General features: G+C 37.2%; 1 protein-coding gene across 2 annotated transcripts; it reads right to left on the reverse strand.

Annotated features, from left to right (window-relative positions):
- Positions 1-587: 587 nt before the first annotated feature.
- RNF170 (ring finger protein 170) lies at positions 588-14,937 on the reverse strand. 2 transcript variants are annotated; one of them, XM_050913422.1, is made up of 6 exons: positions 14,801-14,937; positions 9,700-9,775; positions 8,185-8,293; positions 7,056-7,129; positions 4,993-5,097; positions 588-3,264 (listed from the first exon to the last, which is right to left on the reverse strand). In XM_050913422.1, the coding sequence occupies exons 1-6, from the start codon at positions 14,935-14,937 to the stop codon at positions 2,995-2,997; spliced, it is 771 nt and encodes a 256-aa protein (XP_050769379.1). In that variant the 3' UTR covers positions 588-2,994. The 2 variants fall into 2 exon arrangements, with proteins under 2 accessions (XP_050769379.1, XP_050769378.1); XM_050913421.1 differs by having other exon boundaries at positions 8,185-8,296.
- Positions 14,938-15,236: the final 299 nt, after the last annotated feature.

A 15,236-nucleotide genomic window follows, 5' to 3' on the forward strand; every position in this document is an offset into this window, starting at 1 on the left:
AAAGTTTTCCTTTTTTTCTTTTCCCCCCTTAGTGACACGGCTGCCCCATTCCAGGAGACAAAACTGCAGCAATGTTTGCAGTCACTCTCCACACAGCATCACATATTTCCTTCACATTCTGAAGCCAATGCTCAGCTCTAGCACTTACCTTTAACATTGCTGCCAGAACAACTTGGCAGCACACAGTTCAGGAATACTACATGCTCATGTATTAATCTCCAGCTTCTTGGGAGCACCGGAGCCTAAGTTAAGCTCAAGCTTACGTACCCAAGATAGCTAACTTATGGCTAGTTCAGATTTGTGTAAAGGAGCAGCAGCCAGACGCTGCAGGACAGACGCATCTTCACATTACAGCTGTTCACAAAAAGGCCTGAGCAAGTCATAATACTGTTCATCAGTGGCTTGCAGGATCAAAAAAAAGTCTCCACAAGCAAGCACACATATTGGTGGAAAGGAAGGACGGTCCTAATTCTGTCAAGCATTTAATGTGTTGAATTTAAGCTTACAATATTACTCAATATTCAAAAGTAAGCAGAAGCCTCTGAGTGAAACCTCTCTGGCTAGTAAAAACGCAGTGAAGGAAGAAACAGAACACAGGTAAACTTTATATATCTACTCAGATGTGGCTTGTACATGATTTCAGGTACACAAGAAGGTCTGTTCTTCAGGAGCAGGCCCCTTAGATGGATATTTCTGCATGAACGTCACAGTAGCACGTGGAATTGGGGAGCTCAATGAAAACAAATCAGTAAGCAGCTTCATATACATCTATATCCACTCTGGATTTAGAGAGTCATGGGAAAAAGTATAAACACAATCATAGGATAAATATATGGAGGAGGCACTAGATCAACAGATTCTATTAACAGACTCCAGTTGTTCTAGAACAGAACTTCACACTCTTCTCTACGCAGACCCACAAGTTAAACTCCAGGAGAAAAGGGGGTGTTAAATTTACTCAATTAAACACACTTTTTTGGAGTTTGCTCTCATCTGGATCTCTTGGGGAAAAAACGAAAATGAAAACAATGCTTACAGCAAAAACTGCAAAATCCTGTCTTACCTAACATCCTAAACTACTATCTTGCTTTGTAAACGTACCTAACAGTTTATGAATATCCCACGCTTACTCAATAATACCTTAATGACTTTTAACGGAGGTAGCCACTAAACCATCACCATACATTAGCGATGCCAACAAAAAGGGAAAAGCTCAACTAAGGTGCTCAAGAACAGTTAGTTTGCCATAACCAATAGCATTTGCTTCCAAAAATGTCATTTTCTGTCTTGCTCTCCTCCTCCCACCCTTGTTTCACTTCCTATTTCTCCTCTTGCCCATCTCTAATGAACAGCAACAAGGAAAAATTTAGCTTTCCAGTTCATTTGTAAAACGACTTTGGATTTTCAAAAGCAAATTTTTGAATGAAGAATTGGTGAATTTACTTTTAAATTAATGTCATTTAAAACACTGACACTGAAGGACAATCTCCAACCCCAGTCACTGACATGTCAGGTGCCAGTTCTATCATCTTCCTGCACATGCCTAGGTGCTAGAAGCTGCGGAAAGATGCCTGCATGGGCAAAACACAGAAGCTGTGAAAAGGTCCCTTTCATTAGAAGTCTCATCCCATATATGTAAACACGCAAAGAATCACCTGTCTAATCACTGTCTTTCAAGTACTCAGGAAGTTAAAATAAAATGGCAATTATTATTCCTCTAGCAAAAAAGTACATAGATCTATCATATCCTTGACCTTTCTAGTGGCAATCATTTCTTAAAATGAAAATATTTTCAAATTACTTCTGTAGCTATGATAGCCTATATCCAAATTCATCATGAAAAAAAAAATCAACTTCAAGGATAATTAATACCCTGGTATTTTTGAAAACACTTCCAGGATTTTTTTGTGGTCCCTTATCACAGAGCTTTTTCAAGGTAATTCAGAACCCCCTCTACCCACATCCAAATCAACCAACCAACCAACCAAGAAAACCCCAACTGAAAATCAAACGCCTCAATATCTAAGTTGTTTAATACTTGTATTGCAGAGTGCACTTTCAGGTAAAGTTCTGTAGTGTAAACATCCAGTTCTGACTTCTTTTCTTCAACCACTATCTAAAATTTGAGGGTTCCCTCCATTGGCTAAATGCTTTAGTGCAACTAAAGGAATGCAAACTCTCTCTTCAGATACATTGCATTGACCCAAAGCAGCATAAACCCCCTGCTTCCAAGATACATACCTACCAAATAAACAAGCCTGAAGAGAAAAACCATGCTCCCGTTTAAAAATAGAGCACTAACCAGTCTGGCATGCATAATACTGGTGTCTCTGTCTAGATCAGATATTGTGTGTATATTCCCAAATATAAAAATAAAATTGTACGAATTGCATGCAACCGTACATAGTGCAGTTCAAGCAATACTGAGGTGTTCTCCTTGTTTTTGTGAAGCATGTGGACAACAGCAAACTGCAGGGTGATAACTGTAATGCGGTCCTTGGGTTTCTTCTTCCACAGAGACACACAAAGCTACTTCTATTTTAAAAAACTCTAGCCCACAACAGGGATACATTGAACAATTCAGCTGTGATAACTGTACTGTGAAGAATTTCTGAATTTCCTTATACACTTCTAGATTACCCAAATGGATTTTTTGTTAGAAGTCCTTTACTAGAACTCCTTTTTCACAAACCACCAAAAAAGGTGTTTTCTGCTTTAATTACATACAGTTGTTCATCAGGTGGAAGTAGATGAAGGTAGTTTATTACATTATAAAACTAACTTCATCCTTATGAAGTGTATGTAATATAAAAATTAAAGATTCCAGTTAAGCATCACCACATACTAACCCTTCATATTTGTATAAGATGACCAGCTATGAAATTGTAACTACTGAAACTGTACACAGGCGCCTTGCTGTATCATACTTATGTTATAGTTCTGTTTTTAAAACATTCCACAACCGCCTCTGCATTTGGGTCATTTTCGTCCATTTCATCTATTCAGCCTCTGTGTTACCACTTCTCGGTACATGATAGAGATATATATCAGCAGAAGAAAAATGACAAAGAAATCATCCAAGAACCCCAGAATTCCAAAGAGGGCTTCAGGAAGAAAATCCAGAGGTGAAGCCAGGTAGAGTAAGGCTCCAAGCAAGCAGAGGAATATTCTGATGCGAAACATCCAGAAGAGGCCCCCAACAGAAAACATCTCCCTGAAAGCATGCCGCAATAAAGTGGGCAGATCCATAATTCTTTCCATAATCTATGAAGAAAGAAACCAAAAGTTAATATTTTGCTTTAGCAACAGGCCCATGCTAAATGGGTCTTTTTTTAGTCTTAAGTTTCTATTACTACATTATAGCTTTGGAGTCTGTTAGTTTATAAGAATTAAACCAAAAACCAGTAAGACAAGACTTCCTGGATTTAGTTTTGCTGGGTAAAAAGTCATATTTAGAATATATATGTTTTCAAGAAACAGTCAAACTGTGTTATTCTATACCGTAAAACATACATTTAACTCACTACAAAATACATTGGCATCTATTAAGAAAGAAAAGCAGTGACTACTAGAGTAAAACAAATGACTTAGAAAGTGAGAAACAGCAAACAGGTTAACTGGAGTGAAATATTGATCAGAATGGCAGACAACTAGGGATTGCGAGAAAAAAAACCATAGGTAAAGTAGAGTAGGTTGCAATTCTTCAGAAACACAACATCCCCTCCTCTGGCATATAACCAGTGATTCACATAAGTTTCCAAAGGATGGATCAAGCTTCAAAGTAAACTAAAGGACCTTTAAATGAATCTATCATGGCTCCCTTCCATTTTTCTGCTATGATTCTGTCATCTTAGTCAGGGACTGCTCAGTAGAAAATATTCAGGTTTTTGTTGTGAGATGTAGGGACAGGTGAACTTTGAAATTTTTCGGATACTGGTTCCTTTCCTACTGTACATAGTTTCTACACAGAGCCATGACATTAAAATGAGTTATTGCCAAGGCTGAAAAAGTTCTCTAGAAAGGAATCTTGTATGTGACTACGGCAATACACCTTGTATAAATCAAAGACAATTTATCTGGTCCAGTTGGGGCTTTAATGCAGACTTCTGGCATGACCTCAGACAGGTTATTGAGGACTAGACACAGAGCCCCCAGAGAGGTCTAATGGAGCCTGAAAAGTAGTGTCAACCTATTCTGGATCAAAAGCATAACTGTTTGTGGTTTAGAACATGAAAAAAAAAATCCTGTCTCACACCTCTTTCGTCTCTTTGGACTGTAAATTTTTTTTGCTAATGTTTTGTTACTATATCCAAATCCAATGAGCAGACAAAGACAAGCAGGGAAGTTACTAGTATGCACGTGCGTGCATTTCACCTTGCAAATCAGAACGTGCACGTAGAAGACAGGCTCACACGGCTGACTTTCTAAAGTTTGTAGAACTTCAACCATCTCTCTTAGCTATTTATCAAAAAAATCCCATTTCCTTCACTCAGAGAGCAGAATAAAGACTGTAATACAATCTAAGAGGAAAATAAATCAAGACAGCATATAGCTTGAAATCTGAGGAAGAAAGGCACAGAGTAGAACTTCAGGTTCTTCTAATCAGTGTAAAGAAATCAATCAAGTGACTATTCTTCCTTGCAGGTCATGTATTTCATTAAGTATTTTTACCAGCTAATTATTAATCCTCTCAAATTAATGAGTCATAATTTAAAAAGAGCTTAATAGGGAACTCAAGGCTTATTAGCAGCTCTCACTCACAACAAAAATGCAAGCTTCCATACATTTCCACAAATTACAAATAAATATTTTCAAGGTTGTGGGTTTGCCCTAACTATATAAACATGAATTTCCTAAGGAAAACTTGCATAGTCCCTAAGCATCATGAAGAGAAAATTCATATCCGGGGGGGGGGGGGGGGGGGGATCACAAAAAATGCTGTTAATTTCCCTTAAAATCACTGACTTCCACCCAAATTTACCCAAAACTTACAGATCTGGGCTGCCCTGAGAATCTCCGATTGTAATCATTAACATCTTGAAATACTTGGGTTGCATCCTGCTGATCTTCACCAAAGAGTGGTAAAAACAACGTTACCTAGGCACAGCAGGGAGATTTTGTTACATGTCCAACTGTCTTTTAAAATGCAGGCATTGTGAACTATAAATGAAAACAGTAACCTTCAGTTAACTACATAGAACAAACTTCGTTTTAGTTGAATAATTAGTAGCAAAATAAAATTAAAACTACTAACATGGACACTGCTGCTAAGTTTTAACAAACTCATTGCTTGCAACTCTTTACAGAATATTAATTTTTTAAAAGATTGTTAAAAACAAGCATAAGAACCCTCCTTCTAAGAGAAGCTTACAGGAAATTTTTCTAAACACCTAAATGGTTTATGTTTCAGAAGTGGGACACATGATTCGGAGAATAAAGTTAATTTACCAAATTAATCTAGTTTTGTTTCTTAAACTGAAAATCAAATAAAGCAACCAATGAGGCCATTCTTCTTCCATCTTTAGAATGGCCTTGCATTTCAGCAAACAAGCAGCAAAACTGGTACTTTTCCATATGGACGTTCACACCAAGACCAAGGAGAATAATACAGAATAAGTTAACAGAAAAAGACATTAACCTTCAGCTCTTTTGTAAGCGCAGAGAATTCTGCTCTATTATTGGGTTATCTGTCATGCAAACATAGAAAAATATGTAAGGTCATATTCACATATATCTTATGTATCTTTCTGTATAGGAGTTTCTGAAAACTTAAGACTTGTATTTGGAAGCCATGTTCAGGTATAAAATGTAGATTATCACAGGAAAAAGAAAATGCATAGCACTTTAAATTATTACAGTCTTCAAAAGCTCCCTCTGTACCTGGCCACTAAATACATATCTTACATCTGTGCAGCAGTCACATTTAGCAAATGACAGCATGAGCAGATCTACATTCAACTCCCAGCCCTGCCACAAACCTTCTGTATGACTCATGTTGTTCGTGTGTATGTACTTCCATCCCCCATTTATAAATCAGACCTTACCTTTCTTACTTCACAGGGTGAGAATGAACGCATAACCATGCAAGCAGTAACACCCAATTTACCTGTTACTCAGAGGAAGGTAGAAGAATATCTATGTAAGGAGAGACACTAAAAAAATAACTTATTTTCCCCTTTTCCATCTTCCCCACCTTTATTTTTTGTGCCTCTCTCCTCACTGGCTACACTCTAAACCCACTCGTTCTTCCTCTAGTCATACCTATTTTTCTTTCCTTCCTCTGTGTTCTTACAGTCATTTGTCCTGCTGATACACACAATCAAAGTAGGTATAATGTATGGGCAAGGGTGTGAAGCATGTTATATAACTCATCAGAAGTTACTAGCTGTGTAGTTTGTGCCCTGTTAAAATAAAGATGTCCTTTTGTTAAAACATACACTATAAGACTCAGAGATCCTAAGTGTTAATGAGTTGCAGGGACATATTTCAAACTGACAATGTAAGTTGCGTAGGAAGTAAGTTAATGCTTGCTCTACAAAGCTCAAATTAATAATACATACAAACTAAAAATAGGGACAAAATAAGAAATTGACATGGGTAGCTTTTTTCGGCATGGAGAGAAGGAAGGGAGAGGATACTTCTCAGAAACCAGTAGTATACTGCCTACTGGCAGTCTTCCACAACAGCCAGGTCTTTCAGATGCAAGTTCTGGTAAAGAAGTTATATAACATCCCGAACAGAAAGCACGAAAGAATCATAGTTAAGATCTTATGATTTTCTGTTTTCATATACTCCCTTACAGAAAAATGGCTGAGTTACCAGCACTGTTCACTTAAATTTTTGTTGCAGGAACAGTCTGTATTTTTTGAGCCATTTGGCAAACCAAAAAGTTCAAAAAACCTTAATGTCCACCATCTACTTCTCACATATCCATATTCTTTCAGCTTCTCAGACTACTTCTTCTGTCAGTCTCACTATTGCAGTTCACATGTGTTTTTGTGGTGAGCTATACTAGATAGCCAAACTATCAGGTCCACGATTACTTAAAATATTACCGTTTGTCTGCAGATTGGACAACGGATGGCACCGAGCCATGAGCCATACCTCCAGTAGGCAATAATGCAGGAACCTGATGAAGGTAAGTTACAGACATTTAAACTTCTGAGCTGAAACACCCATTGCATGAAATAGTATGTTATATACCAAGCAAAACAACAGAAGTGTATAAGCAGTTAGGTTAAATCTATCTTTTCTGGTGTGATCTTCTACACAGCATTCACTGAAGATACCAAGAACCAATGTGTTCAAATTCAACACTATTAATGAGAAAAATCCTGAATAGGTTCAACTGCATGATTAAAGTATTACTTCCTGAAAAGACAGAAAACTTCTTAATCATTAACTGAAGCAGCAAATAATTAAAAATTTTACCTGTTTCAAATTTAGAAGTCACAAAAATGTCAAGAGATGTAAAATTTATCCTAAAAACCTGGCTTTATTATCAGAGTTTCAACAAATGAAGGAATATATAAAAAAAATGAGTACTTCAACTGTTTTCCAAATTTGTAAATTTTTTCATTTAAACGACTACATACTCCATAAAACTAGATGAACGCAGTGAAAGAATCCTACTGGGAACCTGAAGGAGAGGAAGCAAAATGCTACATAGGGCGTTTATACATAAATTTGAATAGCTGGACCTCAGGAAAAAAAAGGCCAACACTTTAAGCATTATGAACTTAGTCTTAATTCTTCAGGATTTCCAAGGAAAAAAACCACTCTGAGATAAAGACAATACCAAGCAGAATTTTTTACTCTTTCTAAACCAGTTTTTTTAAATGCTACATTTCCCAGTGTTTTTCAGCATCTTCAGTTTTTTACTAACTGGAAATAAATTATACTCTCTGTCCCTGACATTTTTAAATAAACTGCAGTTTCAATCCTGATAGCATAGAAAAAAATGCAGCACACTCTAAAAGTGACTGTTTATTCACAACTGTATTTTCTCAACAATTTATATAAAAACTATTTCTAATGCAGACTAGAAGATAAGCAGTTAAAATCAAACAAAGCTTTGTATTAGGGTGACTGTACTAGCGCCAAAAGTTTGTATTTCTGCTCTGGTTTTGTCTTTGTATTTGCGTTCCGGTTTTATCTTTGCAGCTTGGGGTTTTTCTTGCTTACCACAGAAGAGATGTCCACAGTTTGTTTCTATAGGAAATGTAGCCTGTTGCAAACAGACTGGACAGGACATATCTGTATAGAAGCGATGTCTATCACCAGCAGAAGCATCCTGCTGGAATAGAAGAGAAATGCAAAATGTTAGAGATACTATTTTTATATAAGTCTACTATGTTTAAAAAAATAATAATAAATCCAGTGTTCATTTACCAGAAGTCAAACAGTCAAATGCAAAACTATGTGAAATGAAAGAGAAATATATTTAAAATCAAAAATCAAACATACTTAAATGCAAAAACTAATTCACTAAGCAAGTTCTTCTTGTGACAAGCCCATTATTTTCCCTTACATCTGTTGTGTAAGTGTGTGCTTCAATCCAGTTAAAGACTGCAAAGAAAGAACCCCCTTCATACTTCACATTAAGTTAGGTTAAACATGCTGAAGCATGAATAGCAACTCAGATCTACACTGTTACTTTGTTATCCTAAGTAGTTCTGTCCAGAGCCAGGTAACTGAACTGCACTGCTTACCAGCTGCAGTTTTTAGCGCTCCCAAGCCCAAGCATAGACATCAGCTTGTGTACGCCACTGCCATGAAATGGTTTTTCTCCCCATTTTGCCATATTTATCTTCCACATAAATATGCACTGTAGTTAAAAATCTGTCACTATTTCAAGAAGTATTATGATGAAAGACTCTCCTCAATACTCTCCAAAAGTACAGCTTCTCACTCTAGGGCTGGCATTCAGTAATTTCCAGTAACGTGGTCTAGACTCTCCCGTCCTCTCCTCTACATGTCAGAACTGGATGCAATCATAGAACCATAGAATGGTTTGGGTTGGAAGGGACCTTTAAAGATCATGCAGTCCAACTTCCCTGCCATAGGCAGGGACATCTGTCACTAGATCAGGTTGTTCAAAGCCCTGTCCGACTTGACCTTGAACACTTCCAGGGATGGGGTATCCACAACTTCTTTGGGCAACCTGGCCCAGTGTCTCACTACCCTCATCGTAAAAAATTTCTTCCTTATGTCCCATCTAAACCCAACTTCTTTCAGTTTAAAACCATTGCCCCTTGTCCTGTCACTAAAAGCTTTGGTAAAAAGTTTCTCTCTGTCAATCTTTGTTGCCTGGCTCTTGTTGCTGTGCCATTGTTCTGCTACACACAGTTTATCAGTCTGAACATCTAACCCCTGTCCTGTGGCAGCAAGCTGTACTCCAGATTTCTTTTTCTTTACCACTAAGTTCCCAGGAACATTGCAGGAAGCATGCAACATAATCTAACATACTCCACCTTGTGGCAAAAACTGGTTTGAAAAAAGAACCAGCCAAATATTTAATTACTTAATTTATCCATTAAAAAAAGCCTACATTATCTCATTACTTGATAAATTTCAAGGATGCCTCTGCACAGTAAGTAAGCTTCCATAACTTTCAAGACCAGCTTCTTCCAGAACCTCGGGGAAATCTACACCGCCCCAAACCAGATAGTTGAATGATGCCAACACATAGCACAGCACCTGCTCAGTTTGCAGCTGCTGACGAAGAGCTCGCACTAGCTCTTGATTTTCTGGGTGTATGTTCTGATGTTCATTTCTGTGAAAGGAAATATAAGCAATAAGAAAGACTGAACACTGTGACCCAACACTGAATAACTGATTGAAAAAAAAGAAACTTGAACAAAGGGCAAAAAAATCATTCTTTCCTGCTATAAAGGATTTTAAAGGAAGTACACAAATAATTAAGGAAACGGGACATTTATTCTAGATCCTAGTGTTACTCTGGACATTTAAAGCTGTACAGCAGCAAGATTTTTCAGAAAGACTCCATAATCAATCATTAAATCACGTTAAAACTAGATTTTCATCTGAAACAAAATTAAGCCATTAACCTGCAAAAAATCAAGTTCCTTGAAAGCTTTTATATTCATCATGCAGAAATATTTTTAATTTTTGTCTCCACTGCTAGTTTTTGTATTGTTGGTCTACTCGTAAATTACTTTTTTTTTTTTCACTTACTGCCTAAGTTATGGAGCTGAAAAATCCTAATTATTTCAATTTCATCGGCTACATGAAAGATTAAGACATAACATTTACATAAGAACGGGTAGGCAAACTCTTAGATTTAGAATGTTGAATTTATGTAACTATCAGCAGACTGGATATAAAAAGAAATCACTCTTTTTAAATCACTCTTTAAAAAGAAAGACTCTACGTGCAAGAAAACTACAGGTTAGAGATGCCAAGGGGAGCCATAGGGAAGGGACTCACTGAAGAAAGGAGGCTGGATATATTACAAGCTTGAAATTCAAAAGCACAATGGGAACAGAACTGGAATTAAAAATGATGCTGACAACATTAAGGGGTGTTGAATTACAATAAACATGAGTCAACAGCATCATATTCAAAACTGTGAGTTTTTATGCTTTATTTATTCATATGGATTTCACTGGTGATACATTCTGCTCAGCACTGTTGAGGTCTCAGCTGGATTCTGTTTTCCATTTTGGGCTAAATGTATAGAATCATAGAATGATGGAATGGTTTGGGTTGGAAGGGACCTTAAAGATCATCTAGTTCGAACCCCCCTGCCATGGGCAGGGACACCCTCCACTAGACCAGGTTGCTCAAAGCCCCATCCAACCTGGCCTTGAACACTTCCAGGGATGGGGCATCCACAGCCTCTCTGGGCAACCTGTTCCAGTGGCTCACCACCCTCGCAGTGAGGAACTTCTTCCTTACATCTACTCTAAATCTACCCTCTTTCAGTTTAAAGCCATTACCCCTTGTCCTGTCACTACAGGCCCTGGTAACAAGTCCCTCTCCGGCTTTCTTGTAGGCCCCTTTAGGTACTATATAAAAACATGTGAAGAAGTTGGAGGAAGTTCAGAAGAGAATAAGAACTACTGCCCACATTTTTTAAATGTTAGAGTGAAGAAATGTCAGTTCATATAGAAGAATGCTCATGGAGAGAAAAGGGGACAGGATAAGGCTTTCATTCTATAAATATGAGCAATTATTTCCCACAGTTATCTAAGGCTGGTGGAAAAACATTTCTAACTGCTAAGTGTACAAAATCAGAAAAGGTTACCTCAGGGTATTGTGATCTATCTTTAACTAAAAGTTAAATCAAAACAGGTCGCACTGCTTCCAGGGATGATCTAGGCAAGCTGATCCTCTGTCAGAGCTGAGAGCTGGACTGGCTGAATTTTTAGGACATTTTCTGGTTGCAGCTCTATTTACATAATTTCCTCAATGGCTCTAGGAGCTTCTGCAATGTCTTCCTTCATTTGATGTGGGCAATCATAATACTGCATTACTGCTATCTTTAACATTTTGTCTCCTTCTTTCTTCGAAGAGGAACAGATAAACCCCATACTTGTCATACTAATAATTACATGGTTATCTGTAAAAAGTAAATTTATTTAATACTAATGTGGGTGACATATGAAAGTTATATGATGGGAAGCTTACATTAAACCCCTTACTTCCCACTCTGGGTCTCCATGAGTCAGATTTTGTGGATGTTGTCTGTCATACATGTTATATGTATAAAAGTATTTTCCTGTTTAGATACTACAAATGAGCATATTTTGCACCTTCAGTTTGCCAGAATTTTGATATATATTGAAATTCAATTCAAATCACACACAAGTGGAAGGTGTGAATTATAAGCCAGTTTATTCTGATTCCTTCATAAACAACTAATTGCAAATTTGCTGCTAAAGTGTTCATTTATATGACTTTACTCTGGTATCACATATTATGTTGAATACATGAGAGCATTTGTAGAGCTGTAGAGGTACACTATGTACAACATCTGTCACTTATGGATAAGATGCTGCGGTAGCAGAACACTGCGCCATGTCCAGGAGAGGACAGGCAGAGCTCAAGACATATCCAATTCATAACTTCTGTCATGCAATTACTGTGAGAAAATAAATGAAATAAATGAAAAACAGTATGATGCTATGTAATTAAAGGCATTATTAAACACAAGCCAGAAGGAAAGAAAGTTAGATGCGGAGTCTTTTAATTTCCCCATTTCTGAGTGTTAGCACTCCATAACTTGAAGAAAAACATCCCATGACATGCAAAGATTGTACTATGTATCACAAAGGGCCCCACCAAACTATCATTACCAGAAGGAGGAAGGCTGCCTATTCATTCAGTGTGCAGTCTCACACAGGGAAAGTGAGGGACATTACTTTTGGGGACTGGTGTATCACTGTGCAATGATGGCCATTGTTATTTTTCAAGGATCAAGATCTCACTTCTGCTGAAAATACTGACTTGATCTTATAACCAAACCATATGATGGGATAGAAAAATGAAAGAAAAAGATCTAAACCTGTAGATTCATAAACATGGGTTAGGTAAGTCATCTGGGACAAGTAGGGAATCTCTGATACAAAACACTGGAGGGTCAGGCTCCCTTTAATTTGTTGGATAAACTAAATTTTCACAGTCTTATTTGTAATGTGAGAACCTACTCACAAATTTAAAAGATGATGGAAAAAATCTGGCTGCATTTTGTGAAAATTTGTAACTCAAAGACATACAAGCTTTGCAAAAGTATCTTATAGTGACTGAACTAAACATCTGCCACTTGGTATATATGTTAATTACCGATAAGAAGTTTCTCCACCAAAAGCACAGAGACCTTCAGCTCATGCCCTGATGTGATGCTTCATTGAGTTCTCCCTGCTGGAAACAAGTACAGCAACCATATCCCTTAACAATTCTTTCCATATTCCACTTCTGCCCCCTAAAATCTACTGCAACATACACTCCTTGCTGCCTTCTTTCCCTTTTTATTCAGTTCCTGCAATCTTATTCATTACCCTAAGCTTTCTTTCACGTATTCTTACCCAGGACCTGTTCCTACCCAACTTAAGTATTTCAGATGTTGCATACAGAAGTATGAGTGGCAAAAGACTGGGGTAATGGACACAGTATACAGAACACACAGACCACTGTACTGCCTAAGATAACTAAAGAAAAAAAAGAAAGTACTCCTTTTCTCCCCCACTCCCCCTTCAGTGCTAAATAAATAAAAATTACTATACTTCCTGTACTATACAGATTTTCTACCATACTGTGCAGATTTTGATGGAGACAATACAAAGGAGGTAGAGGAAAAATGCTGCTGAATACAGACAATTTCAGAAGGTACCAGAAGGCACAGCGGAGAGGTAAGAGGGTGCTGATAGGACTTTCAGTAGTCAGTCATACAACACAGAAGTAAACAAGCTTCAAGACTGTTCCAAAGTATGGAAGCTTTCTGTCCGAGTTTGTGTGCCCCTCCAGAAAATAAATCATCAGGGCATGTAACAGGATCCACAGACAAACTTTTTTCTTAGCTCATTACACTGCAGAGGTAGTTAGTAACTAGCTCTTTTCTCCCTCCCTGAGTAACTCTTCATCATCAATGTATCATCTCCCTGAACTCCAACCCTGAGTGAACTCCCGCTACTCTTGCCCACTGCTGACCCTTGTTCCACTCACTTTTTTTCATGTTCCTAACTTACTTTCCATTACAACGTTCAAAAATGAAATGTTTACTTTTAAACTAAACACTTAAAATTCAATTCATATATGCTAAAAACATCAATATAAGGGATAGAGAAGGCATAAGAGACCAGAGGGAAAAGAGGCACTCTTGAAGCCATCTGAATAACTGAAACTGCCTTGGAAAGAAAAGCCAGGTGAAGTGCATACGTTTCTCTTAGATTCCTTTGTTATCTCCTGGTCCTGAACAGCAGTGTTGCCTTGCAGTCCAAACAAGCTTTCCCACTTCTGGTTTCTTTTGTAGCTTGCTCTCAAACATCTCCTACCCCGCTAATACTTCCCATACGGACAGACCCTCCTCAGTAAATTACATAATGCCAATGTGTCACTAAAACTGAGTTCTCTTAGTTGTTAAAATTCTTCTGTGTTCAGAAGGCTACAGACATCCGTAAAAAAACAAAAAGGGCCAATCTGAAGCTCAGACTTATTTTCACAAAACTCATAGGCTAAGTTATTTGTTAGGTTGCAAGGAAAAACTCTGAAATTAAAAACATGCTTTGATTACTTGACCATTAAAGTTACTGAATTCTGAACTTAACATTTTGCTTTATGGAAAGCATATTAAAGGTCATTGTTTTCCAGCATATTCATTTATAAACAAATCAGTCAATTTATTCAGGTCTGGGGTTTTTTGGGTGTGTTTTTTTGGAAGGAGACTGCAACTAGAAAATACATTGGAGGATTATATCCAATCTTAATTGTGGAGTCAACATTGACAAAATCTGTACTTTGTAACCAAATATGACACACCAGCCATATAGACTGAACTCAGCCATTTTCAGTCTTAAGGAATGATGAACGTTATTCAGTCTGATCATCTGAAGATAAGAAAGAGTTAAACTTCTTTGAGAAACGAATTATTTCATTCTAACTGTGAATTAAATTATGAAACTCTGCCAAGCAATTAGTTAAACAGAGTAAGTGATCAAACAATTATTTCCTTAATGTCACAAAATCACAGTTGTTTTATATAGCAATGCAAAAATTCGTTGAGAAAGTTAGAATTTTACAAATGCTGTATGTTGATTAATTCCTGTCAACATATTCTCACCTTAAAAGCGTATATACCAGAGCAGCAATGAAAGTGAAACTGAGCACAACTGCCACCAGTACCTGGTCACTTATTCCTTCTATAACTGAATCATTATCTAGCTTCAGACTCTGAACTTCTGCTTGGTGACTGGCCATCACAGCTCTAAAATGTAAAAAGAAATATATACATACACATATATATATAAAAACATACATGCGCACACATACATTTTAAACTTAGTTACAAATAATATGTATACCCATCTATTCATACACACAATACATTCCTGAAGTAACAGATTAGTCATTGCTGGGTGAAAAAATGGTAAAAGAAGAGGGAACAGATGCATTTTTACCAAACACTGAGCTCGCTGCAGAGGGCTGCAGAACATTTGTCTTGCGCAGTAGCAAACAAGTCTTAAATGACTGTGTTGTGATCTAAAGACTTTTTTTTT

This window comes from Gymnogyps californianus, chromosome Z (genome assembly GCF_018139145.2).
Source record: "Gymnogyps californianus isolate 813 chromosome Z, ASM1813914v2, whole genome shotgun sequence".
Classification (NCBI taxonomy): domain Eukaryota; kingdom Metazoa; phylum Chordata; class Aves; order Accipitriformes; family Cathartidae; genus Gymnogyps; species Gymnogyps californianus.

What these genes read in the sequence shown, in the direction of transcription:
- RNF170 (XM_050913421.1), bottom strand. Translation starts at nt 14,937, where the DNA reads ATGGCCAGTCACCAAGCAGAAGTTCAGAGTCTGAAGCTAGATAATGAT. An exon ending in AGCAGCTGCAAACTGAGCAG is followed by an intron (nt 8,297 to 9,699) that starts GTGCTGTGCTAT and finishes CTTCTATTCCAG; the next exon opens with CAGGATGCTTCTGCTGGTGA. An exon ending in CTGTGGACATCTCTTCTGTG is followed by an intron (nt 7,130 to 8,184) that starts GTAAGCAAGAAA and finishes TACCTTCATCAG; the next exon opens with GTTCCTGCATTATTGCCTAC.